Raw genomic sequence first — 24,557 nt, 5'->3', positions numbered from 1 at the left:
GATATGTAAACATTTGTAAGTGACTAAGATACCATAGAATAGTATAGAATACAGTATATACATATCAGATGAGTAATGCCAGATATGTAATCATTATTAAAGTGACTAGTGTTCCATTCCTTAAAGTGGCCAGTGATTCCTCGGCTATGCCTGTAGGCAGCAGCCTCAAATGTGCTAGTGATGGCTCTTTAACAGTCTGATGGCCTTGTGATAGAAACTGTTTTTCAGTCTATCGGTCCCAGCTTTGATGCACCTTTACTGACCTTTCTGAATGATAGCGGGGTGAACAGGCAGTGGCTTGGGAGGTTGATGTCCTTGATGATCTTTTTGTCCTTCCTGTGACATCGGGTGCTGTAGGTGTCCTGGAGGGCAGGTAGTTTGCCCCTGGTAATGCGTTCGGCAGACCACACCACCCTCTGGAGAACCTTATGGTTACGGGCGTTGCAGTTGCCGTACCAGGCGGTGACACAGCCTGACAGGACGCTTTCAATTGTGCATCTGTAAACATTTGTGAGGGTTTTAGGTGACAAGCCAAATGTATTTAGCCTCCTGAGGTTGAAGAGGCTCTGTTGCGCATTCTTCACCACACTGTTTGTGTGGGTGGACCATTTCAGTTTGTCCGTGATATGTACGCCGGGGAACTTGGAAGCTTTCCACCTTCTCCACTGCGGTCCCATCGATATAGATAGGGGGGTGCTCCCTCTGCTGTTTCCTGAAGTCTACGATCATCTCCTTTGCTTTGTTGACGTTGAGTGAGAGGTTGTTTTCGAGGCACCACACTCCCAGAGCCCTCACCTCCTCCCTGTAGGCTGTCTCGTCATCTTTGGTAGACAAGCCTACTACTGTTGTGCCGTCTACAAACTTAATGATTCAGTTGGAGGCGTGCTTGGTCACAAAGTCATGGGTGAACAGGGAGTACAGGAGGGGCCTGAGAACGCACCCTTGTGGGGTCCCAGTGTTGAGGATCAGCGGAGTGGAGATGATGTTTCCTACCTTCACCACCTGGGGGCGGCCCGTCAGGAAGTCCAGGACCCAGTTGCACAGGGCTGGGTTCAGACCAAGGGCCTCGAGCTTAATGATGAGCTTGTAGTGAACTATGGTGTTAAATGCTGAGCTATAGTCGATGAACAGAGTTCTTACATAGGTATTCCTCTTGTCCAGATGGGATAGGGCAGTGTGCAGAGTGATGGCGATTGCATTGTCTGTGGATCTGTTGGGGCGGTAAGCAAATTTAAGTGGGTCTATTACCAACTAGTCTGTCGAGCAACAGGCTTCAATTCCTCTTCTCCTCCCTCATTTATCCTGTATCGTTGACGACCAACCCTCGTCTTTGTCTCTCCTCCTTCAGGGAAAAGGGGAAGAAAGCATACTTGGCAAATGGGAGCATGGTGCCACCAGCATCTCAGCGAGCGCGACAGTCGACAGGGAAAGGTGGGTATCGATGGAGATGATTTTGCCCTGATATTCTTCCTATCCTAAAGCTCTGAAATGGTAGCTCTGTGAAGAAATGCTTGATGTTTTTTTTGGGAGGAAAGGCTTAAACGACAGACGGGCAGGCGGCGCAAGCAGAGCGAGGCGGGCGGCGCAAGCAGAGCGAGGCGGGCGGCGCAAGCAGAGCGAGGCGGGCGGCGCAAGCAGAGCGAGGCGGGCGGCGCAAGCAGAGCGAGGCGGGCGGCGCAAGCAGAGCGAGGCGGGCGGCGCAAGCAGAGCGAGGCGGGCGGCGCAAGCAGAGCGAGGCGGGCGGCGCAAGCAGAGCGAGGCGGGCGGCGCAAGCAGAGCGAGGCGGGCGGCGCAAGCAGAGCGAGGCGGGCGGAGCAAGCAGAGCGAGGCGGGCGGCGCAAGCAGAGCGAGGCGGGCGGCGCAAGCAGAGCGAGGCGGGCGGCGCAAGCAGAGCGAGGCGGGCGGCGCAAGCAGAGCGAGGCGGGCGGCGCAAGCAGAGCGAGGCGGGCGGAGCAAGCAGAGCGAGGCGGGCGGAGCAAGCAGAGCGAGGCGGGTGGAAAGGACCAGACAGGCAGAGCAGGGACTGTATGCTAGCAGGATAGTCCATATCTTCAATGTTGTTTCCATCAGTGGATGAATTGGTCTAATCGAACCTAGCTAACTCTTCCAATTAAAAGGAGCTAGAAGAAAGTGATTAATAACAACAACAAAAAATTATTTTGTGTGACTACAGCGCCAACGATTTAACCCAAAAATAGAGACACAATCTAATTGAGGCTTCGGTTGGGTCGTTATCAGAGGCTTCGGTTGGGTCGTTATCAGAGGCTTCGGTTGGGTCATTATCAGAGGCTTCGGTTGGGTCATTATCAGAGGCTTCGGTTGGGTCGTTATCAGAGGCTTCGGTTGGGTCGTTATCAGAGGCTTCGGTTGGGTCGTTATCAGAGGCTTCGGTTGGGTCATTATCAGATACTTCGGTTGGGTCATTATCAGAGGCTTCGGTTGGGTCGTTATCAGAGGCTTCGGTTGGGTCATTATCAGAGGCTTCGGTTGGGTCATTATCAGAGGCTTCGGTTGGGTCGTTATCAGAGGCTTCGGTTGGGTCGTTATAAGAGGCTTCGGTTGGGTCATTATCAGATACTTCGGTTGGGTCATTATCAGAGGCTTCGGTTGGGTCGTTATCAGAGACTTCGGTTGGGTCGTTATAAGAGGCTTCGGTTGGGTCATTATCAGAGGCTTCGGTTGGGTCATTATCAAAGGCTTCGGTTGGGTCATTATCAGAGGCTTCGGTTGGGTCGTTATCAGAGGCTTCGGTTGGGTCGTTATAAGAGGTTTTGGTTGGGTCATTATCAGAGGCTTCGGTTGGGTCATTATCAGAGGCTTCGGTTGGGTCATTATCAGAGGCGTCGGTTGGGTCATTATCAGAGGCTTCGGTTGGGTCGTTATCAGAGGCTTCGGTTGGGTCGTTATCAGAGGCTTCGGTTGGGTCGTTATCAGAGACTTCGGTTGGGTCGTTATCAGAGGCTTCGGTTGGGTCATTATCAGAGGCTTCGGTTGGGTCATTATCAGAGGCTTCGGTTGGGTCATTATAATTTAAAACAATGCTTTCTAAAATATATCATACACACTTTGCACGCTCGCCATTGGTGAGTTTAGGCCTTTACTACTTGTAGTAACTCCATTCAACCAACAGAGAGCAATGTTGTACGACAAAGTTTATAAGGCATAGCTTTTCAGTCAACATCTGATCTGCTTATCTGTGTGTCTTTAGCCATACGCATATGCCTTCAAGTTTATTGGATGTAAATCAACGCTTTGCAAATCATATTTGAACTAAATCTAATTGAATGAATGTTGGGGTTGTATGTGTCCTGACCACCGTCTAGATGGAGACTCCAGTCAGGAGGTATACGGCGAAACCTCGTCTGAGAGCTACAGCTCGGCCTCCAGCCCCCAGCACCACAAAACAGAGAGCCTGGACAGCGAGGACGAGAAGGATAAAGGTGAGACACACACACACACACCATGATTAGATTTTGGACTTGTCTTATTTTTGGGACATCACTGAGACTTTTTGTTCTCCCTCTATCTCCCCCTCGCTCTCCCTCTCTATCCCTCTCTCTCGCTCTCTCTTTCATTCTCTCCCTCACTCGTGCTCTTTCTTTCATTCTCTCACTCTCTCTCGCTCTCACCCTCACCCTCACCCTCACCCAGATACAGGCAGTAGCCAGGGCCCAGCAGACGCCTTCTTCCCCTGGCAGGAGGTTGTAAATGGGGCCATGCCCCCCATCCACCACCTGGTCTCTGCCAAGCCTGTCGGAGAGCCCCCCAGCCTTGACTATCCCCCAAACACCTTCATGCACCCCCTGCCCTGCATATTGCCCAGCGGGGCACTACCTGCCGATGCCCCTCTGCCAGTCATGCCCCCCCAGGTGGCAGCTGCCCTGGTAGACAACAAGGTGGTCGGAGGGCTGATCATGCAGGTGCCCCTGGTCCTCCGAGAGCCCATGTCCACCAACGTGCCAGGGGATCCAGAGCAGAGGGATGCTACTGCTGCAGTGCCCATGGTACTCCCAGGGTTTGGCTCCCTAGCCCTGGGCGTACACCCCCCTGGCAGCCCTGCCCTGCTTCCCCTGGCCCAGCACTTCAAGACAGCCCCTCCACAGACCACTGCCAGCTCTGAGGGTGTAACCACCCTCCCTGCCCACCAGCCCCTGGTGGAAGCTATCAGTGTCATCACCCCCGGTCCGCTCTATGCCTCACCCCTGCAGCCTGCCTACTCCAACCCAGACCCTGCCTCCCCCCTAACCCCCTCCGTACCCCTGGGGGACCTTAGCATCCCTCACACCAAGCACCCAGATGTGTCTCTTTTCTCGGGCCTGCCGTCCCTGTACACTATGGACCCCATCCCCACTTCCGTCATGGCAACGCTAGGGGTAGCGCCTTCCCCTGGACAGGTTCAGGCGGTGGTGCCCCCGTCCGTACCCACCCACACCCCCGGCCCAGCGCCCGGCTCAACCCAGACCGACTCCACCTCTTACGTCAACAGCACCAGTAACTCCGTCGCCCAGCAACAGGCGCAACCACAACATCAACAACAACAGCAGCAGCAGACGACTCACCAGCAACAGGTCATGTGCTGTGGGGCGTGCGGTTGCCGAGGCGGCTGCGGCAACAGCCGTACAGCGCCATCGTTTTTCTTCCCCCACCAGATGGCGCCACGGCAGGTGTTTGGTGCGCCGCCTATCTTCCAGTTCACGTCCCTGTGCACCAGCAACTACCTCAGCCAGCCGCCCCCGCAAAGTAACGGCCAGGCCCAGCTGACATTCTTCCCCCCCGCACCTTACGCTGGCCAGACCCTGCTGCACACCCACCCTCACTCTGACCTGGGCACCCAGCTAGGCTATAGCCTCCAACAGATGGTGTCGCCCTTCAACCGTTTCTACCCGCACATGTACCCCTCCAGCGTGGGTATGGTGCCCGGTTCGGGAGGCCTGGGGGGAGCGGTCGGCGTCAACAAGAACAACGGCAACGTCTCCTGCTACAACTGTGGGGTCAGTGGGCACTACGCACAGGACTGCAAACAGCCCTCCGTTGATTCAACACAGCAAGGTAATAACGCCACGGCCAGGGGCCTCTTCAGATGGACCCCTTCGGCCCCTCTGCAGCATCCCCCCTCAGCCCTCTCTTACTCTCTATCACATACCAGGCTTTTTAACCCTACACCCAACCACACAGAGGGTACCCTTGACCAAGCTTGGGAAGGCACACCTTTGCAGTAACCCTCCCCACCTCCTACCCCCCCCCCCCCCCCCCGACCAGACTATTAGCCACCTCCATTGGCAGGACTTATTTACAGCCAGGAGCTGCTGTTGAGGGCTCTCTCTCATCTGAGGAGATCTGTGGACGTTTTTCTTTCAAAACTCTCTCTTAGCAGTTAAAAATGAAAAGAAAAATCCCAACCGCTGAGGTGCATTTTGGGCATCTCAGTGGTTCCTTAATTTTTCTGAGGTTATTTTAATCCTCCCATTTTGTATTGTTTTCTTTGTTCCACTGACGCCGTCCCCTCTCTGTTTTTCAGGCAGCTTTCGGCTGAAGTACGCCACCTCCCACTCTTCCGAAGGACTAGACAACGCTAGCTGAACACGTCTTTTCGTTCCGCCATCTTGTTCCTTGTCACGAGCGGTCCGAGAGGACCCTCCGTTTCAAGAGGGTTTCACGCTGATGTTTTTCAGTCATTGTCATTGTTGGTTTGACCTTTTTGAAGAGCATGTGCGAGGAGGGTCCTGAGTACTTGTGGCGGAGACATCCTCTACGTCCCCGTCACAGCTGAGAGTGAAGCTGTCTTGTTTCCATAGAGACGCAACCCCCCCACTGATCCCTTAGAGGCTTTTGGTATTTTGCACTGAAAACTGGCACAAGACAGCAAGCAGCTCATGTTCACTAACTTATTTTTTATATTCGAGTGTGGGAGCTTGGGAAAATGACACCACGTCTATTAGAGTGTGGGAGCTTGGGAAAATGACACCACATCTATTAGAGTGTGGGAGCTTGGGAAAATGACACCACGTCTATTAGAGTGTGGGAGCTTGGGAAAATGACACCACGTCTACTAGAGTGTGGGAGCTTGGGAAAATGACACCACGTATCCTAGAGTGTGGGAGCTTGGGAAAATGACACCACGTGTCCTAGAGTGTGGGAGCTTGGGAAAATGACACCACGTATCCTAGAGTGTGTGAGCTGGGGAAATTATTTTATTCTCTGAATACATGGGGATCCTACGTGATCTCAATGAGAGTTTTCTATAATTTGGTTTTTACAGCGGTATATTTATGCCTCCTTACTGTTATTTGACAAGGATTTGTATTGTTTAACTGTACAGCTATGAAAGATAAGTCCAAAACAAAAAAGTTAATGTAAAAAAAAAAAAGCTGGGGTAATTTTAATGTTTTTTGCTGCAGTGTTTATGAATGTACAACATATTTCGTTTTTTTTTGTTTTAATGTAAGGAATCTGTCAGTATCGAAAAGATGTTTCTTAACGCATTTGCCACTTGATTTAATGTGAAGCGCAGAGTAAAACGTTTTATATCATATCTGTCATGTTGAAGTTCAATGCTGCTGGGTGTTTATTTTTAGTTATAATCTTTGACAATATGCACTATAACTACCAGGAATTCTGAAGTTTCTCAAGTGCTCTGAAGCAGTCCAAGAAGAACTAGAGCCAGTTGTTATTGCAACAGTGAAGCTCTGGACAAGACACTGGTGTCCCCTCCATCCAGTATTCTCTTGGAAATGCTGTGCTGCCCTGCAGAGTCGGGGCCACTATTTGGCTCCTACTATTGATAACACTGTTCTCCTCTGAAAACAACTATATTTTCTTTAGCCGTTTCTACAGGACTGTGGTGGCCAAGGCAGATATCATGTAACTTTTCTGGAGACTCGTGTTTATTCCCACTTCTTCATTTAATGCAGCAGTGAGATCTATGGCATATGTTTGGTACATTGGTAAATGTACCAACAAAATAAAAATAAAAATGCACATACACACTACGAATTGTGTGTGTTTTCATGTGGAGTATGAGCATGATTAGTGTGAGCACTAATGGAGGTGTCTGACTGGAGGTGTCTGACTGGAGGTGTCTGACTGGAGGTGTCTGACTGGAGGTGTCTGACTGGAGGTGTTTGACTGGAGGTGTCTGACTGGAGGTGTTTGACTGGAGGTGTCTGACTGGAGGTGTCTGACTGGAGGTGTCTGACTGGAGGTGTTTGACTGGAGGTGTCTGACTGGAGGTGTCTGACTGGAGGTGTTTGACTGGAGGTGTCTGACTGGAGGTGTTTGGGTATCTGGATTAATAGCTTTCCAGGGATTGATAAAAATAAATAATAAAGAAAAGTGAAAATAACTGAACTGCAAAGAATTTCAGTAGACTAAACCCGATATTTCTTGGTCCTCCCCATTGTTTAAAGTGAAAGACAGACAATTTATGGCAGTCTGGAAACTTTAGCCTGCTCTGGTCATTTTTTCGCTGAATTCAATACATCTGTTTGATTCCTCCCGTATGTGTAGGTGAAAGGCAGGAAATATATGGTACTTCTGCCTGTAACTAGCTAATTTACATTTTTGGGGGCAAGTGATCATAATCTTCGGGCAAACCACAAAAAAATACTCTTGACTTGCCCCGATGGGCAAGTGCATTTTCAGACATTAAAATCAATCCCTGCCTTCTCAGACATATCACTTGAGAATTCTCTCAATGATTTAGAACTCTTTCATGTCTGTTTTAAGATTTGGGGTCTACAAGTTGTAAAAGATGTGCATGTATATATTACACTTGCGCATACGCAGTACACACTCGTTTGTTGATATGATAAGTTTTGTCAATTTTCATTAATAGCCACACTTAGTACTGTTTTCCAAACACAAACATGATTAAAAAGCTGTCCCCCCCCCCCAAACTGGTGAGGATCTCTAAATCTCTTGATTTGATGGAAGCAGATATTTCTTGCAGTTACTTAAAATGTTGAGGCAAACTTGGAATTTGATTGTAAAACGGTGTGGACATGTGACGAACACAGGGAAAGAAAACATATGGACACTACAGAAGTGTATGGATGATTGAAGAACCATGTGAGCTTGGAGGACAATTGTACATATGAACCTGCCAGTTATACTTGTTAAACTTTCATGGTTAAAAAGGCTGTACTGTATGGGGTACACTCACTGTTACCTTCAGGTGTATGTTTACTGTATTCTTTATGTAAATGTTATTGTACTGGAAAGGTCAAATATATTTCTAAAACGAATTGGGTTTTTATGCAAATTGTTGATCTGTTTTCCTGGAATTAACAGCAATAAATACAAAATGATACATTATTTTGGTTTATTTCACTCTGTGTATAATTAGGCCATACACTGCTTGGATGTAGTTTTTACTTCATAGTACTGTACATTCGTATTATCCAGTTGGCTTGCCGTAGTAGTCAGCTGAAAATAATTGAAAAGAGCACTTTGACAGGCCACGGGGTGTGTCTGCAGTTAATTGTTTTATAGATGGTTCCCTGAAACGTGTCTGTTGAAAGCCACCTGTCTGGAAAAGGGCTACCTGACATTCACAAATAAATAGTCTTTGGTGAGTAGCTGCAATATAATATTTTCCCAATCAACTGGTGACGGTACTGAACATATTTTAGGAATGTTTATGCTGTTGATTTTGACAACTTTCCGTTGAAGTTACGATTAGCGACGACTTTTTGTCTTGTTTATTGGTGAATAACTTGCCGATTTACTTAGCATAACTATTGATGTCTGCTTGGCTACCTGGACGTTACCAAACATTTTGCCACGCGTTGCCATAGCTCCAAAATCAGGAGAATAGCATAAATGTAACATCAGACAGGACATTTTATCATTTAGGTGTAACGTTAGCTAGCTGTTTTCTGGTTGAGTTTTTTTTCTCCGTACTTTGTATTTAGCATCCGCATTAGATGGATAACTGCGTCCCATTCATTGACGGTTCTGTTTCACTGATACTAACATTTTTTTACTTTTCTTTCCAAGTTCTGCCTGCCTTCCTCTCCCACCAGTTACAATGGCAGCCGTGTCTGTAGCCAGTACTAACTTCGCCCTTGCGTTGTTCAAGAAGATCACAGAGAAGAACAAAACGGACAATGTTTTGTACTCCCCTCTCAGCATCTCAGCTGCGCTGGCCATGGTTTTTCTGGGTGCCAAGGGCAACACTGCTACTCAGATGTCAGAGGTGAGTCAGTGTGACCCATTTTTTTTAGGAGTTCCGTCGATATGACACACTGTAAAACCATAGCTATCCTGTATGACTCAGTTGGTAGAGCATGGCCCTTGTAACGCCAGGACTGTGGGTTCGTTTACCATGGCCAACTACACAAAATGTATGCACACATAACATGTACATCACTTTGGGTTAAAGCTTCTGCTAAATGGCAACAACAAAATGTGTATATATACAGTACCAGTCAAGTTTGTGCAATCTAATTAGGACAACGTAGCTATAGTTGAATGAGATAAATATATATCAGTTCAAAAGTCTGGGGTCACTTAAATGTCCTTGTTTTTGAGAATTGCTTTTTGTCCCTTAAAATAACATCAAATTGATCAGAAATACAGTGTAGACATTGTGAATGACTATTGTAGCTGGAAACTGCTTTTTTTTTATGGAATATCTATATAGGTATACAGAGGCCCGTTATCAGCAACCATCACTCCTGTGTTCCAATGGCACGCTGTGTTAGCTAATCCAAGTTTATAATGTTAAAAGGTTTATTGATCATTAGAAAGTACTTTTGCAATTATATTAACACAGCTGAAAACAATTTTTCTGATTTTAAAGAAGCAATAAAACTGGCTGTTAAACTAGGTGAGCATCTGGAGCTTCAGCATTTGTGGGTTTGACTACAGGCTCAAAATGGCCAGAAACAAAGACTTTTCTAATGAAACTCATCAGTCTATTGTTCTGAGAAATGAAGGCTATTCCATGTGAGAAATTGCCAAGAAACTGAAGATCTCATACAACTGTGTACTACTCCCTCCACAGAACAGCACAAACTGGCTCTAACCAGAATAGAAAGGAGTGGGAGGCCCCGGTGCACAACTGAGCAAGAGGACACAGTGTCTAGTTAGTACATTAGTACATTAGTGTCTAGTTAGTGTCTAGTACATTAGTGTCTAGTAGCGTGTTCCCCTGCTGGGAACAAGCTACTACTGTAGGTGTTCTGTGGTTTATTTATGGGATATTAGCCCCATTTCATAAAATACACAAATGTAGCAGCAGCTCCTGTATATAGCCTCGCTATTATTTTACTGCTGCTCTTCAATTATTTGTTACTTTATTTTTTTCCTAACTGCATTGTTGATTATGGGCTTGTAAGTAAGCGTTTCACTAAGGTCTACACCTGTTGTATTTGGCGCATGTGACAAATACAATTTTATTTACGCAGTAGCAGCATTTGGGACTGGAGGGAATACTAGCTTATTTTCTCTTCTAAGGTTTCAACGTGTTTATTTTTTTCATAATTGTTAAGGAAATATAAACGAAGTTCTGGTCACAAACCAATAATTTTGTAATAGTTCAGCAACATGAACATAATCTGGGCTTGTCTAAATGACAAATGGATGTCACATTGGGGACATGTAAATGTTTGTTTCCTACTTCTGTCACTAGACGATGTGCTTCAACAAAGCTACGGGTGACATCCATGTTGGCTTCGGAAAACTCATTCATGACCTGAACCTGCAGGGAGCCCCATACTCACTGAGCCTGGCCAATCGCCTGTACGGAGAACAGTCGTACCAGTTTGTTGAGGTAACGTCCACAATGTACAGTGAGTGGAGTAAGTGTGCATCTCAAATTAGATTTTCCTTTCTGAATTTTTATTTTACCAGGTAAGTTGACTGAGAACACGTTCTCATTTTCAGCAACGACCCGGGGAATAGTTACAGGGGAGAGGAGGGGGATGAATGAGCCAATTGTAAACTGGGGATTATTAGGTGACCATGATGGTTTGAGGGCCAGATTGGGAATTTAGCCAGGACACCGGGGTTAACACCCCTACTCTTACGATAAGTGCCATGGGATCTTTAATGACCTCAGAGAGTCAGGACACCCGTTTAACGTCCCATCCGAAAGACGGCACCCTACACAGGGCAGTGTCAATCACTGCCCTGGGGCATTGGGATATTTTTTTAGACCAGAGGAAAGAGTGCCTCCTACTGGCCCTCCAACACCACTTCCAGCAGCATCTGGTCTCCCATCCAGGAACTGACCAGGACCAACCCTGCTTAGCTTCAGAAGCAAGCCAGCAGTGGTATGCAGGGTGGTATGCTGCTGGTAAATGTACTAAGGGGTTTATAAAGTTAGTCAATATCCTGTCTTAGTCTCTTGTGTCTGTGGTGAATGTGTCAGACTTTCCTCGGTGACACCAAGAAGCACTACGATGCTGAGCTGGAGGCTGTGGACTTCAAGACCAATGGGGAGACTTCCAGAAAGTACATCAATGCCTGGGTGGAGAAGCAGACCTCTGGTGAATAGAGGCCAAAAGCTGTTGTCTCCATGGGCACAATAGCATTAACTCTCTCATTTTTTGGATTAAATATTTTCCCCACAATATTCATGATATTATTCACTGAAATGTTTAATGATAAATATTCTCATTCGGTGTAAAAACCTTTTAAGGGACCACTAGATTGAGAATGAATTGATTTCTTACACTAGGTGTCCTTGATGTATCTGCTGTTTGTAACAAAGGTGTAGAAGAAGAAAGTAACAAAGTAACAATGTAATTCTCACCTCTAGTCTCTGTGTTTTTGAAGAGAAAATAAAGGACCTTTTGCCGGAGGGGGTTGTCGACAACCTGACCAGACTGGTGTTGGTGAACGCCATCTACTTCAAAGGCAACTGGTTTAAGAAGTTCAAGGAAGCCAGCACCAGCGATGCCATGTTCAAACTGAACAAGGTACCAACCAGCCTGACAGAAAGAACCTATTCTAATGTCTACGCATTGAACATGTATGTACACCCCTGGTGATCATTCATCATGAGTCTTTAGAGTAATGCTTCTAAGGGAAAAGAGCCTTAACTGCACCAAACTGCAATTTAGTTTTTTGGGGGGGTACATTCCCCCCCACCCCCAAATTCGTGATATCCAATTGGTAGTCTTGTCCCCATCGCTGGAACTCCCGTACGGACTCGAGAGCCATGCGGCCGCACTACTTCTTGACACGCTGGTCGCTTAACCCGGAAGCCAGCCGCACCACTGTCGCTGGAGAAACCGTTCAACTGGTGAGCTTGCAGGCTCCCGGCCTGCCACAAGGAGTCACTAGAGCGCGATGGGACAAGGAAATCCCTGCCAGCCTAACCCAGACGACGCTGGGCCAATTGTGCACCGCCTCATGTGTCTCCCGGTCACGGTCGGCTGTGACACAGCCTGGGATTGCGATGCACTGCCTTAGAGCACTGCTCCACTCGGGAGGCCAGGACACCTTTCTTATACAACTGTTACTGTAGTCAGATTGGTCATCCATCCCTCCCTTGATTTTTAAAAACTCAGTCCTCTAACAATGTCAGGAACATGTGTAGCTTGCTTCACTTTCATGACAATCATTGATTAACTTTTGCCACCCTCGTGAAATGATTGTGTAGTCACAAATTACACCTCCTTTCATTGGATCCAGAATGTGAGTAAGCCAGTGAAAATGATGCATCAGATGGCCAAGTTCCCCCTAACCTTCATCCCTGAGGTCAACTGCCAGATCCTGTGTCTGCAATACGAGGGGAACGAACTGAGCATGTTCATCATGCTCCCCAGCGACATGGAGGACCACATCACTGGTCTGGAGAAGGTAGGACTTGTTTACTCTGTCAGCAACATGGGGTTTGTGGCCTATACAATACACAGTTAACTGCACGGCAAATACCTGTGTTTATAACTGCGTTTATGGTAATTAGAGGGTTAGCTCAAACCGAAAACAGTCTGTCATTTTCATATTTTTAGAAGTGTCAGTCATGACTGTCCCCCCCCCCCCCAAACACAGCTGGAGAAGCAGCTGACCTATGAGAAAATGATGGCGTGGACCAGGCCTGACATGATGGAAGCGGTGGAGGTTCAGGTGGGCCTGCCTAAGTTCAAGCTGGAGGAGACCCTTGACCTGAAGGACTTGCTGATCAGCATGGGCATGACGGACGCCTTCGACCTCTCCAAGGGCGACTTCTCGGGCATGTCGCCCAGCAACGACTTGGAGCTGTCCGAGGTGGTGCACAAGGCCTTCGTGGAAGTCAACGAGGAGGGCACAGAAGCGGCGGCCGGCGTGGCCGCCATCGTGGGGATGCGCTGTGCCTTGAGGACCCCCACATTTGTTGCCGACCACCCCTTTCTTTTCTTCATCAGCCACAACACCACCGAGAGCATTCTGTTCTATGGTCGCTACTGCTCCCCTTAGGCGCCATAGCAACTGGGACATTCCACTTGGAGGGGTTTTTAAAGGTATATACTGAAACCGCTACATCGATATCCCATCTGTGCTTGGTGATCTTTATCAATAAAATAAATTTGATGCGTTGAGTATGTTTGTGGTGAAATTATGTTTTTGATGAATTTTCTTACTGGTATGACGTATCCAGTACATTTTTGCCTTATCGTGAGCAATGTTTGTCTACCACCTAATTTGACACACTGAAATACCGTTTGTACTTTTCGTTCCGCTTACGAACACTCCTAGTCTTCTGATTTGAATACTGGAGTTCTATTCAATTAAACAACTGTTTACAGGAATAGTAAAGAATATATCAACTTAAGTGTGGGTCCTTATTAGTCACACTTCCTAATCTAAGTTACTGTGTAAGCACTGATCATTTGTGCAATCTGGGATCCTTGGGACGTCCCTATTCTAACCACTCCTCTTCCCTTTACCATAACCCTTACCGAACCAGTGAACATGTTAACTTCAATGGGATGTCCCTACGCAAAGGACCCCGGCTAGCACTGATCATGCACAAAATGAACACTGTAATCCAGCATGTTAGTGTATAATAAGCCACCTTGTCCTAGAGAGATTTACACGGTTAGCATTACGTCACGCCAGGATAAGCCTACACAACAGCCCTTTAAGTGTTTCTAAAATCCTCTGGGGAAAAATGAGTGGTGGAAAAACAATAGGAACCATTTCCCTGTTTGAGCGCTAGGTTTTATGGGTATTATGTCTCATACTGTGGTACTCTTATCGCAGCACTGTCAAACCATAGTTGGCCAACTCCCTGACCAACATGGCTGACCTGAATTACACCAGTACAGTTTGTGTCCTGTACTGGTTACTGATTGGTTTGGAAGATGACACCTTTTCAAAAAAAGTGTCCTGGTTACAAATAATGATCTGCAGTAACTTTAATTTTTACTCAAAGTATGAAAAATATGTTGATATTTAGTCAGTTGCAGATAAAGTTTGGGGTAACTTAAATGTCCTTGTTTTTTAAATTAAATCACATTTTTTGTCCATTAAAATAACATCAAATTGATCAGAAATACAGTGTAGACAATGTAAATGACTATTGTAGCTGGAAATGTCTGATTTAAGTTTAATTAATGGAAAATTTGAGGCCCGTTATCAGCAACCATCACTCCTGGGTTCCAATGGCAAGTTAACTAATCCAAGTTTATCATTTTAAAAGGCTAATTATTAGAAACCCCTTTTGCAATTATGTTAGTACAGCTGAAAACTGTTGTCCTGATTTAAATAAGCAATAAAACTGGCCTTTAGATTAGTTGAGAATCTGGAGCATCAGCATTTGTGGGTTCGATTACGTGCTCAAAATGGCCAGAAACAAAGAACTTTCTAATGAAACTCGTCAGTCTATTCTTGTTCTGAGAAATGAAGGCTATTCCATGCGAGAAATTGCCAAGAATGAATATCTCATTCAATGCTGTGTACTACTCCCTTCACAGAACAGCGCAAACTGGCTCTAACCAGAATAGAAAGAGTGGGAGGCTCCGGTGCACAACTGAGCAAGAGGACAAGTACATTAGAGTGTCTAGTTTGAGAAACAGACGCCTCACAAGTCCTCAACTGGCAGCTTCGTTAAATAGTACCCGCAAAACACCAGGCTCAACGTCAACAGTGAAGAGGTGACACCCCGGGATGCTGGCCTTCTAGGCAGAGTTGCAAAGAAAAAGCCATATCTCAGACTGGCCAATAAAAAGAAAAGAGGTGGGCAAAAGAATACAGACACTGGACAGAGGAAGATTGGAAAAAAGTGTTATGGACAAACTAATCTAAGTTTGAGTACTTCGGATCACAAAGAAGAACATTTCTGAGAAGCAGAAAAAATGAAAAGAAGCTGAAGGAGTGCTTGATGCCATCTGTCAAGCATGGTGGAGGCGATGTGATGGTCTCGGGGTGCTTTGGTGGTGGTAAAGTGGGAGATTTGTACAAGGTAAAAGGGATCTTGAAGAAGGAAGGCTATCACTCGATTTTGCAATGCCATGCCATACCCTGTGGACGGCGCTTAATTGGAGCCAATTTCCTCCTACAACAGGACAATGACCCAAAGCACAGCTACAAACTATGCAAGAACTATTTAGGGAAGAAGCAGTCAGCTGGTATTCTGTCTATAATGGAATGGCCAGCACAGTCACCAGATCTCAACCCTATTGAGCTGTTGTGGGAGCAGCAATCCAACTTGTGAGGGTGCTTCGGGAAGCATGGGGTGAAATCTCTTTAGAGATTAGAACGCCAAAGGTCTGCAAGGCTGTAATTGCTGCAAATGGAGGATTCTTTGATGAAAGCAAATTTTGAAGGACATAATTATTATTTAAATTAAATCATTATTTATAACCTTGTCAACGTCTTGACTATATTTCCTATTAATTTTGCAACTCATTTCATGTTTGTTTTCATGGAAAACAAGGACATTTCTAAGTCACCCCTAAACTTTTGAACTGTAGTGTAAGTAAGCTTGCAATCACTGTTCTTACCTGGCTAGCTACCTAATATCAAGTGTGAATACACTACAGTCACAGATAGAACAATGAGCGAGATATTTCACCAGATGTATATGTGTGTAGCATCTGGCTGCCGTTTCCACTCACTACCAAATATGGCGATGAGAGGAAGCACAGTGGCTGGCAGTGTTTCAAGATGGAGCTAGATGGATTTTCACCAACAATATGCTAATAGTATCATCAATTAAACATTTTATCTCAATACAGTTTTCAGTTACGAAAACTATAATCTGTAACGAACAGAGTGGAGTAACTTTTATACATTTTACCCTTTGCCAAAGTTAGAATGTTTTTGTTTTGCCCTTTTGCAAGGGCAAATTGAGTCATTGCACACTTCACAGAGTAGGCGTTCCATAACGGAAATAGGCAAATACATGCGAGAACTCACCAATAGGATCCCTCTCCTTGCTTGTTCTACCCACTATGACTCATTTGTTCCCATTGTAAATGACAAGCTGTGGTCGGTCTTGGGTTAGTTATAAAAGTCTTTGCTACAGTAGGTAGCAGGCTAGCTTAGCTGCAACTAACATCATGGTATAGAACAAAAATAATTTGATGCTGGATAGTGAACCATGCCGGAAAAGGCTCTGTGGAAAACAAACTTTCAGAAGTAATCAAGGCACTCTCATGTAGTGGAAAATCTAAAAAAAGCCTTTATTGATTTATGGGTTATGCATTGCAAGAATTTTTTTAAAACACTGTTGTGTTGCAGCTACAAAAGCCTTCATCTGGGTGACAAAGAACGGTGTGTATCCCAACTCTCACAGGAAGTGACTAAATTCATTACCATATTTAATTGATAAAGTAAAAAAAAAACACCAAAAAATATTCAAAATACAAGATAAACACGGCATAATGACAATGCTACAACCACAAAAGAAATGCAATATCATGAAAGGAAAATACAAACTGTGTACATGTAACAGTATAGCTTCCGTCCCTCTCCTCTCCGCTACCTGGGCTCGAAACAGGGACCCTCTGCACACATCAACAACTGACACCCATGAAGCATCGTCACCCATCGCTTCACAAAAGCCGCGGCCCTTGCAGAGCAAGGGGACCAACTACTTCAAGGTCTCAGAGTGAGTGACATCACCAATTGAAACGCTATTAGCGCGCACCACCGCTAACTAGCTAGCCATTTCACATCGGTTACATTCACATGAACTCATGTTACTAAACTTAAGAATGGAGAACATAAAATAGAAAACAAAAAAATGGGGAACAAAAAAAACGAATCGAACACATCATAATCAATTACCTCATTTAGACCTGGCAATACAGAGACACTTAGTTTAAAGATTCAGAGCGCTTCACGTTATAGGAGGCGTTTGAGACGATTGTACATTCCTCTGTCATGGGGTCTGTTTGTATCTAACCCAATAATATATATAAACCCTGGATTGCTGATGCTAGTATTGGCAATTGCTAGGCCAAATGCACATAAGCTTTTTTTGAAGGGGGGTTTAGGGGGGGACAGTAACATTAGTAGAAAAACAAAAAACTTTAAGAACAGTGTTTAATATATATATATATATATATATTTATATATATATATATATATATATATATGGTGTACGGGCTGGAATGCCAATGTCGGTGTAATTATTTTTTTGATAAAAACAAATATATATATATAAAAAAAAAAATATCAAAACATTTTTTACACCGACATTGGCATTCCAGCCTGTACACTATATACTGTAGTGTTGCAGTTGTCAAATGATTGCACTTGGTAGGTTCTAGGTCCACAAGTGTCCCTGAACGTGTATGTTTTTACAATGTGATAGCTGTGATTGCCGTTACCACATGGGAAGTTGCCTGTCGTGGATTGTATCATGAAAGTGTCGTGTCCAAGCTAATGAAGAAACATGCACTTTTCACTGGTTCGTTTTTTCATACGACTTGTTTTGGTCGGTTTTGGTGTCTATCAGGACAGAACTATGGTGGTCAAATACACAGATTTTGATTATCACGTGTCTAGGTTCATAACGCAGGTAACTAAATTAATCAATTCTGGATTGTCACGTGACTCAGCTAGCTGTATGTCACAGTAGTACAGGACCAATACCGTGTGTAGCATATTAAAAGATTGTCACGTGGCTTAGCTAGCTGGAATGTCACAGTAGTACAGGACCAATACCGTGTGTAGCATATTAAAAGATTGTCACGTGGCTTAGCTAGCTGTATGTCACAGTAGTACAGGACCAATACCGTGTGTAGCATATTAAAAGATTGTCACGTGGCTTAGCTAGCTGGAATGTCACAGTAGTACAGGACCAATACCGTGTGTAGCATATTAAAAGGAGGAGGCAAACGTTCACTCTGTTATCATTCATTTGCATTGCTCACAGTCGTTGTGAGATAGTCTACTGTCAAAGTGATGTCGAATAGAACTTCTGCACTCAACAACCCGGTCGCATTCCGCTTGCTCCACAGGTAGTATCACATTTTCATTTCATTACAGTACAACGGTTTGATTTGTTTGATCGTAGCTAGCTACATAGCTAGCTACATAGCCGTCTTTGTATCAAAGATAATTGTGTAGTCTAGAGCGATTTTCTAGGTTAGCTAGCCAGCTATTGTCGTTCTTTTAACGCAACGTAACGTAATCAACACTGCTAGCTAGCCAGCTAGCCACCGAATAGCAGCACTGTAGAAACTATTACACTCAACGGAACGACTTGATTAGTGTAGTGTCAACAACGCAGCCACTGCCAACTAGCCTACTTCAGCAGTACTGTATCAGTTTAATCATTTTAGTCAATAAGATTCTTGCTACGTAAGCTTAACTTTCTGAACATCCGAGACGTGTAGTCCACTTGTCATTCCAATCTCCTTTGCATTAGCTCAGCCTCTCCTGTAGCCTGTCAACTATGTGTCTGTCTATCCCTGTTCTCTCCTCTCTGCACAGACCATACAAACGCTTCACACTGCATGGCCGCGGCCACCCTAATCTGGTGGTCCCAGCGCGCACGACCCACGTGGAGTTCCAGGTCTCCGGTAGCCTCTGGAACTGCCGATCTGCGGCCAACAAGGCAGAGTTCATCTCAGCCAATGCCTCCCTCCAGTCCCTCGACTTCTTGGCACTGACGGAAACATGGATCACCACAGATAACACTGCTACTCCTACTGCTCTCTCTTCGTCCGCCCACGTGTTCTCGCACACCCCGAGAGCAGCTGGTCAGCGGGGTGGTGGCACCGGGATCCTCATCTCTCCCAAGTGGTCATTCTCTCTTTCTCCCCTTACCCATCTGTCTATCGCCTCCTTTGAATTCCATGCTGTCACAGTTACCAGCCCTTTCAAGCTTAACATCCTTATCATTTATCGCCCTCCAGGTTCCCTCGGAGAGTTCATCAATGAGCTTGATGCCTTGATAAGCTCCTTTCCTGAAGACGGCTCACCTCTCACAGTTCTGGGTGACTTTAACCTCCCCACGTCTACCTTTGACTCATTCCTCTCTGCCTCCTTCTTTCCACTCCTCTCCTCTTTTGACCTCACCCTCTCACCTTCCCCCCCTACTCACAAGGCAGGCAATACGCTTGACCTCATCTTTACTAGATGCTGTTCTTCCACTAACCACATTGCAACTCCCCTCCAAGTCTCCGACCACTACCTTGTATCCTTTTCCCTCTCCCTCTCATCCAACACTTCCCACACTGCCCCTACTCGGATGGTATCATGCCGTCCCAACCTTCGCTCTCTCTCCCCCGCTACTCTCTCCTCTTCCATCCTATCATCTCTCCCCTCTGCTCAAACCTTCTCCAACCTATCTCCTGATTCTGCCTCCTCAACCCTCCTCTCCTCCCTTTCTGCATCCTTTGACTCTCTATGTCCCCTATCCTCCAGGCCGGCTCGGTCCTCCCCTCCCGCTCCGTGGCTCGACGACTCATTGCGAGCTCACAGAACAGGGCTCCGGGCAGCCGAGCGGAAATGGAGGAAAACTCGCCTCCCTGCGGACCTGGCATCCTTTCACTCCCTCCTCTCTACATTTTCCTCTTCTGTCTTTGCTGCTAAAGCCACTTTCTACCACTCTAAATTCCAAGCATCTGCCTCTAACCCTAGGAAGCTCTTTGCCACCTTCTCCTCCCTCCTGAATCCTCCTCCCCCCCCCCTCCCTCTCTGCAGATGACTTCGTCAACCATTTTGAAAAGAAGGTCGACGACATCCGATCCTCGTTTGCTAAGTCAAACGACATCGCTGGTTCAGCTCACACTGCCCTACCCTGTGCTCTGACCTCTTTCTCCCCTCTCTCTCCAGATGAAATCTCGCGTCTTGTGACGGCCGGCCGCCCAACAACCTGCCCGCTTGACCCTATCCCCTCCTCTCTTCTCCAGACCATTTCCGGAGACCTTCTCCCTTACCTCACCTCGCTCATCAACTCATCCCTGACCGCTGGCTACGTCCCTTCCGTCTTCAAGAGAGCGAGAGTTGCACCCCTTCTGAAAAAACCTACACTCGATCCCTCCGATGTCAACAACTACAGACCAGTATCCCTCTTTTCTCTCCAAAACTCTTGAACGTGCCGTCCTTGGCCAGCTCTCCTGCTATCTCTCTCAGAATGACCTTCTTGATCCAAATCAGTCAGGTTTCAAGACTAGTCATTCAACTGAGACTGCTCTTCTCTGTATCACGGAGGCGCTCCGCACTGCTAAAGCTAACTCTCTCTCCTCTGCTCTCATCCTTCTAGACCTATCGGCTGCCTTCGACACTGTGAACCATCAGATCCTCCTCTCCACCCTCTCCGAGTTGGGCATCTCCGGCGCGGCCCACGCTTGGATTGCGTCCTACCTGACAGGTCGCTCCTACCAGGTGGCGTGGCGAGAATCTGTCTCCTCACCACGCGCTCTCACCACTGGTGTCCCCCAGGGCTCTGTTCTAGGCCCTCTCCTATTCTCGCTATACACCAAGTCACTTGGCTCTGTCATAACCTCACATGGTCTCTCCTATCATTGCTATGCAGACGACACACAATTAATCTTCTCCTTTCCCCCTTCTGATGACCAGGTGGCGAATCGCATCTCTGCATGTCTGGCAGACATATCAGTGTGGATGACGGATCACCACCTCAAGCTGAACCTCGGCAAGACGGAGCTGCTCTTCCTCCCGGGGAAGGACTGCCCGTTCCATGATCTCGCCATCACGGTTGACAACTCCATTGTGTCCTCCTCCCAGAGCGCTAAGAACCTTGGCGTGATCCTGGACAACACCCTGTCGTTCTCAACTAACATCAAGGCGGTGGCCCGTTCCTGTAGGTTCATGCTCTACAACATCCGCAGAGTACGACCCTGCCTCACACAGGAAGCGGCGCAGGTCCTAATCCAGGCACTTGTCATCTCCCGTCTGGATTACTGCAACTCGCTGTTGGCTGGGCTCCCTGCCTGTGCCATTAAACCCCTACAACTCATCCAGAACGCCGCAGCCCGTCTGGTGTTCAACCTTCCCAAGTTCTCTCACGTCACCCCGCTCCTCCGCTCTCTCCACTGGCTTCCAGTTGAAGCTCGCATCCGCTACAAGACCATGGTGCTTGCCTACGGAGCTGTGAGGGGAACGGCACCTCAGTACCTCCAGGCTCTGATCAGGCCCTACACCCAAACAAGGGCACTGCGTTCATCCACCTCTGGCCTGCTCACCTCCCTACCACTGAGGAAGTACAGTTCCCGCTCAGCCCAGTCAAAACTGTTCGCTGCTCTGGCCCCGCAATGGTGGAACAAACTCCCTCACGACGCCAGGACAGCGGAGTCAATCACCACCTTCCGGAGACACCTGAAACCCCACCTCTTTAAGGAATACCTAGGATAGGATAAAGCAATCCTTCTGACCCCCCCCCCCCCCCCTTAAAAGATCTTGATGCACTATTGTAAAGTGGCTGTTCCACTGGATGTCATAAGGTGAATGCACCAATTTGTAAGTCGCTCTGGATAAGAGCGTCTGCTAAATGACTTAAATGTAAATGTAAATGTAAACACTATGAAAATTGCCCCGGCCTACGTTTTTCGCCCACTCTCTTGCTATTACGTGGGCATTTACTCATATTCGAGCAAGATTCTAACTGGCTACTCCACAAAACTATTGTGCACCTGGAGAAGTGGCGGCTTGGCCTACTGTAGGTTACGCTCAGAGACGTAGCCTATATTTATAATGATTGAAGTTGAAGCTATCAAACCTGTAAGAATCTTTGATAGCCGAGTAATCTGATCTGTGCTTGTTGGTAGGCCTAAATTATGTGTAGACCTATGGCAGCTACGGCTGCATTTTCAGATACACTTGTATGTTGTAGTGGGCCTCACGTCTTTCTTGTGTTATTATATAAAACAAAGGGTTGTTGATTTGTACGGCTACATTTCAGATACATTGTTGTACATTTGGACAGGAGAAGGACACATCTACCTTGTGTTATTAAGGCTCTAAAGCAATACTAGTTGTGCCCCTCCATGGATTTAAAATGCCTGTTGTATCGGTTTCCTCTCGCGCTTCCTCGTCTGACCCTGGTTCCGATGGACAGGTACAGTACTGTAGGTGCAGCATTGATTGGTTGGTTTAGTCTATTATCAAATCAAGCTTTATTTCTACTGCACATTTCAGACATGGAATGCAACACATTGTGCTTCACAGGAAAAAACTATGAAAATAGAAGCTGAAATATTTACTACACAACAAACATAAGATAAAAAACAAAAGAATGACAAATATTTTACGACTAAAAAGCACCGTGAGGAAAAGCAAAGCTAAAAATATGTGTTTTAAGATTTATTTTAAATATGTCCACAGTTTCGGTCCCACTCAGGTTCTCTGGCAGGCTGCTCCAGAGGCTGGGGGCATAATAACGAAAGGCTGTCTCCATGCATCTTGGTCCCACTCAGGTTCTCTGGCAGGCTGTTCCAGAGGCTGGGGGCATAGTAACGAAAGCTGCCTCTCCATGCCTCTTGGTCCCAGGCTTTGGGATAGTTAAAAGGCCAGAGGACCTGAGGGACCTACTGGGTACATAACTTAAAAGCATGTCTGATAGTTATTGGGGTGAACAATCGTGGATTGATTTAAAAACCAATAGAAGAATCTTAAAATTATTTCTAAAACTCTCTGGCAGCCAGTACAGAGACCTTAAAACCGGTGTAATGTGTTCTCTCCGTCTGGTCTTGGTCAGTACCCGTGCTCCAGCATTCTGTATGTTTTGGAGTTGACCAATGGCTTTCTTGGCTAGACCAGACAGGAGTGCATTACAGTAGACAAGCCTGCTTGTAATAAAAGCATGGATGAGTCTCTCTGTATCAGCCTGAGAGAGAAACGGCCACACCTTGGCAATGTTCCTCAGGGCACATTCTTGATGTGTGATTTTGAAATTTTTACCTGGTGTTTTTTTTTAAATGTACCGTGAATTAAAATGTGCAGCCAGATTCTCTCTCTGTGCTTTGGCTCCAACAAGTACCTCAGTCTCGTCTTGATTTAGCTGTAGGAAGTAGTGAGCCATTCAAGTATTTAAATCACTAATACAGTCTAATAATTTATCTGTGGAGCTAAAATCCTCTGGTGACACAGAAATGCAGTTGTGTACCGTCTACGTAGCAGTGAAAATCAATGCTGTGCTTTCTGATTACGCTGCCAACAAATAACATACTGTATATAAACTAACAGTACCGGACCAGAAATCAAACCTTGTTGAAGGCCACATGTGATATGAATTTTCTCTGAGTTATGTTCACCATGGGTGGACAAAAAACTGTCGATCTGTAAATAGGTCCTAAACCAAATTAGAACCGGACCGGAAAGGCCAACCCACCTCCCCAGTCTGTCCAGATGGACGTCATGGGCAACAGTGTTGAATGCAGCACTTTCAAGAGTTCAAGAGTACAAGTTCAAGAGTACAAGGACAGAGAGCTGTTTGGCATATGTGTTGGCTCTAGGATCATTTACCACTTTAATTAAGGCTGACTCTGTGCTGTGGTAGGCCCGAAAACAAGATTGGAATTTTTCTTTAAAAAAATAGTTGGCACTTAAAAAATTATTTCGCTGTTTGATAACCGATTTCTCCAGAATTTTGCCTAAGAATGTAAGGTTGGAGATTGTCCGAAAAGGTGTAATGGCTAAAGGATCTACATTACTTTCCTTCAGAAGGGGTTTCATCATAGCAGTTTTTAGTGCAGTTGGGAAAATGCCTGTGAACAGGGAGTGATTAATAACAATGACTTGCACTTTTTCAGATATGCAAATTAAAAACTGAAGAAGGTGAAGGGGATAGGATTAAACTTCTCATCAGGTATTGCTTGGCTGATACCCAGCCTAATGTTGGTTATCTTATCTCTGAAATATGTCGCAAACTCATCACATTTAGATGAGGAGGAATGTTCTGTTCTGTGAAGGGAGTCGTATACAGCTTTGTACTAGATCTTCAGTTTCTTGCCAATTTCTCACATTGGAAAAGCCTTCATTTCTCAGAACAAGAAAAGACTGACGAGTTTCAGAAGAAAGTTCTTTGTTTCTGGACATTTTGAGCCTGTAATCGAACCCACAAATGCTGATGCTCCAGATACTCAACTAGTCTGAAGAAGGACGGTTTTATTGCTTCTTTAATTAGCACAACAGTTTTCAGCTGTGCT

The 24,557-nt window shown here is 46.0% G+C and overlaps 2 protein-coding genes across 3 annotated transcripts in view; both read left to right on the top strand.

Annotated features, from left to right (window-relative positions):
* LOC129822999 (zinc finger CCHC domain-containing protein 2-like) overlaps nt 1-6,989 on the top strand; it is a 77,793-nt gene extending 70,804 nt beyond the window's left edge. The window contains exons 11-15 of one of the 2 annotated variants that reach the window (XM_055881648.1): nt 1,162-1,221; nt 1,349-1,431; nt 3,324-3,440; nt 3,652-5,049; nt 5,519-6,989. In XM_055881648.1, coding sequence (XP_055737623.1) covers nt 1,162-1,221; nt 1,349-1,431; nt 3,324-3,440; nt 3,652-5,049; nt 5,519-5,580 — 1,720 coding nt within the window. In that variant the 3' untranslated portion in view covers nt 5,581-6,989. The remainder of the gene's footprint in view (nt 1-1,161; nt 1,222-1,348; nt 1,432-3,323; nt 3,441-3,651; nt 5,050-5,518) is intronic. The other variant, XM_055881649.1, reaches the window with a different exon arrangement.
* A 104-nt stretch (nt 6,990-7,093) lies between these two features.
* Nucleotides 7,094-13,530, top strand: LOC129823000 (leukocyte elastase inhibitor-like). Its single transcript, XM_055881651.1, has 7 exons — nt 7,094-8,569; nt 8,998-9,196; nt 10,634-10,774; nt 11,375-11,492; nt 11,782-11,924; nt 12,643-12,810; nt 13,003-13,530. Exons 2-7 carry the CDS (start codon nt 9,029-9,031, stop codon nt 13,405-13,407), a joined length of 1,143 nt encoding a protein of 380 aa, XP_055737626.1. The 5' UTR covers nt 7,094-8,569; nt 8,998-9,028; the 3' UTR covers nt 13,408-13,530.
* Nucleotides 13,531-24,557: the final 11,027 nt, after the last annotated feature.

This window comes from Salvelinus fontinalis, chromosome 25 (assembly GCF_029448725.1).
Source record: "Salvelinus fontinalis isolate EN_2023a chromosome 25, ASM2944872v1, whole genome shotgun sequence".
NCBI lineage: Eukaryota > Metazoa > Chordata > Actinopteri > Salmoniformes > Salmonidae > Salvelinus > Salvelinus fontinalis.
This window is presented reverse-complemented; position numbering and strand designations above follow the sequence as displayed.